General features: G+C 58.0%; 1 protein-coding gene across 2 annotated transcripts in view; it reads left to right on the top strand.

Annotated features, from left to right (window-relative positions):
* The window catches only part of LOC103457042 (cell cycle control protein 50A-like), an 8,633-nt gene extending 6,819 nt beyond the window's left edge, over positions 1–1,814 (top strand). The window contains exons 6-8 of one of the 2 annotated variants that reach the window (XR_532361.2): positions 486–692; positions 779–1,439; positions 1,781–1,814. Coding sequence is in view for 1 of the 2 variants with exons in the window: in XM_008396948.2 (XP_008395170.1) it covers positions 486–692; positions 779–972 (401 nt within the window). In the remaining variant the exon portion in view is untranslated. Of the gene's footprint in view, positions 1–485; positions 693–778; positions 1,605–1,780 lie in introns of those variants that run through there. The other variant, XM_008396948.2, reaches the window with a different exon arrangement.
* The last annotated feature ends 479 nt before the right edge of the window (positions 1,815–2,293 follow it).

Raw genomic sequence — 2,293 nt, 5'->3', positions numbered from 1 at the left:
GCTGCTCCTCCACGTCGAGAGGAGCCAGTTGAGGCTCGGGCATCTGGTCAGGATGCCTCCTGGACGCCTCCCTGGTGAGGAGTTCAGGTCCCACCGGGAGGAGGGGACGACCCAGGACACCTGGAGGGACGATGTCTCTCTATGGGAACGCCTTGGGATTCCTGGAGGAGCTGGAAGAGGCTGGGAGGGAAGTCTGGGCCTCCTGAGGCTGCTGCCCCCGAGACCCGACCCGGATAAGATGGATGATGGATGGATGGATGGATGGATGGATGGATGGATGGATGGATGGATCAGACACCCAGTGACCGGTTCTGACCCAGTGACCGGCCGGCCGGTTCTGACCCAGTGACCGGCCGGTTCTGACCCAGTGACCGGCTGGTTCTGACCCAGTGACCGGTTCTGACCCAGTGACCGGCCGGCCGGTTCTGACCCAGTGACCGGTTCTGCTCCAGTCGCTGTTAAAGTCTGACCTTCCTCCGGTTCAGGGACGACCCGGCCGGTGAACTGGCGCCGGCCCGTGTTCCAGCTGGACTCCGACCCGGACAACAACGGATTCATCAACGAGGATTTCATCGTGTGGATGCGGACCGCCGCCCTGCCCACGTTCCGGAAGCTGTACCGGATCATCCAGAGGCGGAGCAACGTGCATCCCACGCTGCCGTGCGGCAACTACACCCTGGAGGTGGTGTACAGTATCCTGTCAGAGGTCAGAGGTCATTGTGACTAATCCATGTTCCCAGTAGAAGCCCAGTCTTCCTCCTTAACGAGCGGATCCCAGATTATCCGGTGCGGAGCTTCGAGGGCCGGAAGCGGATGATCCTGAGCACCATCTCCTGGATGGGCGGGAAGAACCCGTTCCTGGGCATCGCCTACATCAGCGTGGGCTCCGTCTGCTTCCTGCTGGGCGTCCTGCTGCTCATCATCCACCACAAATTCGGCAACCGCAACAACCCCGCCGAGATCTCCCACTGAGGGCCGGGCCGGGCCGGAGCGGTTCTGCTGCAGCGTTGACCTTAAAATCTGCTTCTTTAGATTCCAACAGCACGGCAGAGCGAGGCGGAACCGGACAGGGAAAGAACCCCATAAGTTCTGGAGCGACCCGCCGGGTCACACACGTACCGCTCCCACTGCAGGAACCAGGTCCGGCTACCAGGACCGACCCGGGCCAGGAAGTCCAGTAGGTTCCGGTCCGACTCAGATGACCTGATGGCGCCTGCTGGTCTGAGGCTCATCAACGTCCTCAGAGCTCAGCAGAACCTCTGGGTTCTGATCCAGGAATTATCCAGGTCCATTATTTACGTTTTGCTGCCGTTTAATTTTAATTGTAGAAGAAAAAGCAGGAAAAGATCCAGAAGAACCTAAAACTGACGTAGATGATCAGAGAACAGCGATCCGTCTGAGCGGTCCTGGTCCTGGTTCTGGTCCTGGTTCTGGTCCTGGTCCTGGTTCTGGTTCCTGCGGTGGGTCTGAGCGTTGCGTTGCTGCATGTCACGGTGCTGCCGGCCTCCTGGAGCTGTCTGAAGACGTTGTTCTGGTCCTGGTCCAGGTTCTGGTCCTGGTCCAGGTTCCGGTCCAGGTTCTGGTCCAGGTTCCGGTCCTGGTCCAGGTTCCGGTCCAGGTTCTGGTTCTGGTCCAGGTTCTGGTCCTGGTCCAGGTTCCGGTCCAGGTTCTGGTCCAGGTTCCGGTCCTGGTCCAGGTTCCGGTCCAGGTTCTGGTGCAGGTTCTGGTCCTGGTGCATGTTCTGGTCCTAGTCCAGGTTCCGGTCCAGGTTCTGGTGCAGGTTCTGGTCCTGGTCCTGGTTCTGGTCCAGGTTCTGGTCCTGGTTCTGGTCCTGGTGCAGGTTGTGGTCCTGGTCCAGGTTCTGGTCATGGTCCTGGTCCTGGTCCTGGTTCTGGTCCTGGTTCTGGTCCTGGTGCAGGTTCTGGTCCAGGTCCAGGTTCTGGTCCTGGTCCTGGTTCTGGTCCAGGTCCTGGTTCTGGTCCTGGTCCAGGTTCTGGTCCTGGTCCTGGTCCAGGTCCTGGTCCTGGTCCAGGTTCTGGTTCTGGTCCGAATCAGACTCTGTGTCTCCTGCTGTCTCTGTGCTGCATGAACTAAAAGCCTCTTTTGTTTCATTTCTGCTCTGATGATGTTTGTTTTTAATATTATTGTTAATATTGTTGCTTTAAATCAATAAATTCTTAATTTTTAAATCATGATTGTTGTTCATTTGACTGCTCCGCACTCTGGGCTCCAACCTGGACCATCGCACTGCCTGGTCACTACCTGGTCACTACCTGGTCACTGTCTGGTCACT

This window comes from Poecilia reticulata, linkage group LG21 (genome assembly GCF_000633615.1).
Source record: "Poecilia reticulata strain Guanapo linkage group LG21, Guppy_female_1.0+MT, whole genome shotgun sequence".
In the NCBI taxonomy this organism is placed as follows: Eukaryota; Metazoa; Chordata; class Actinopteri; order Cyprinodontiformes; family Poeciliidae; genus Poecilia; species Poecilia reticulata.
The sequence above is the reverse complement of the archived record's forward strand: the minus strand, read 5'-3'. Positions and strand labels throughout refer to the sequence as shown.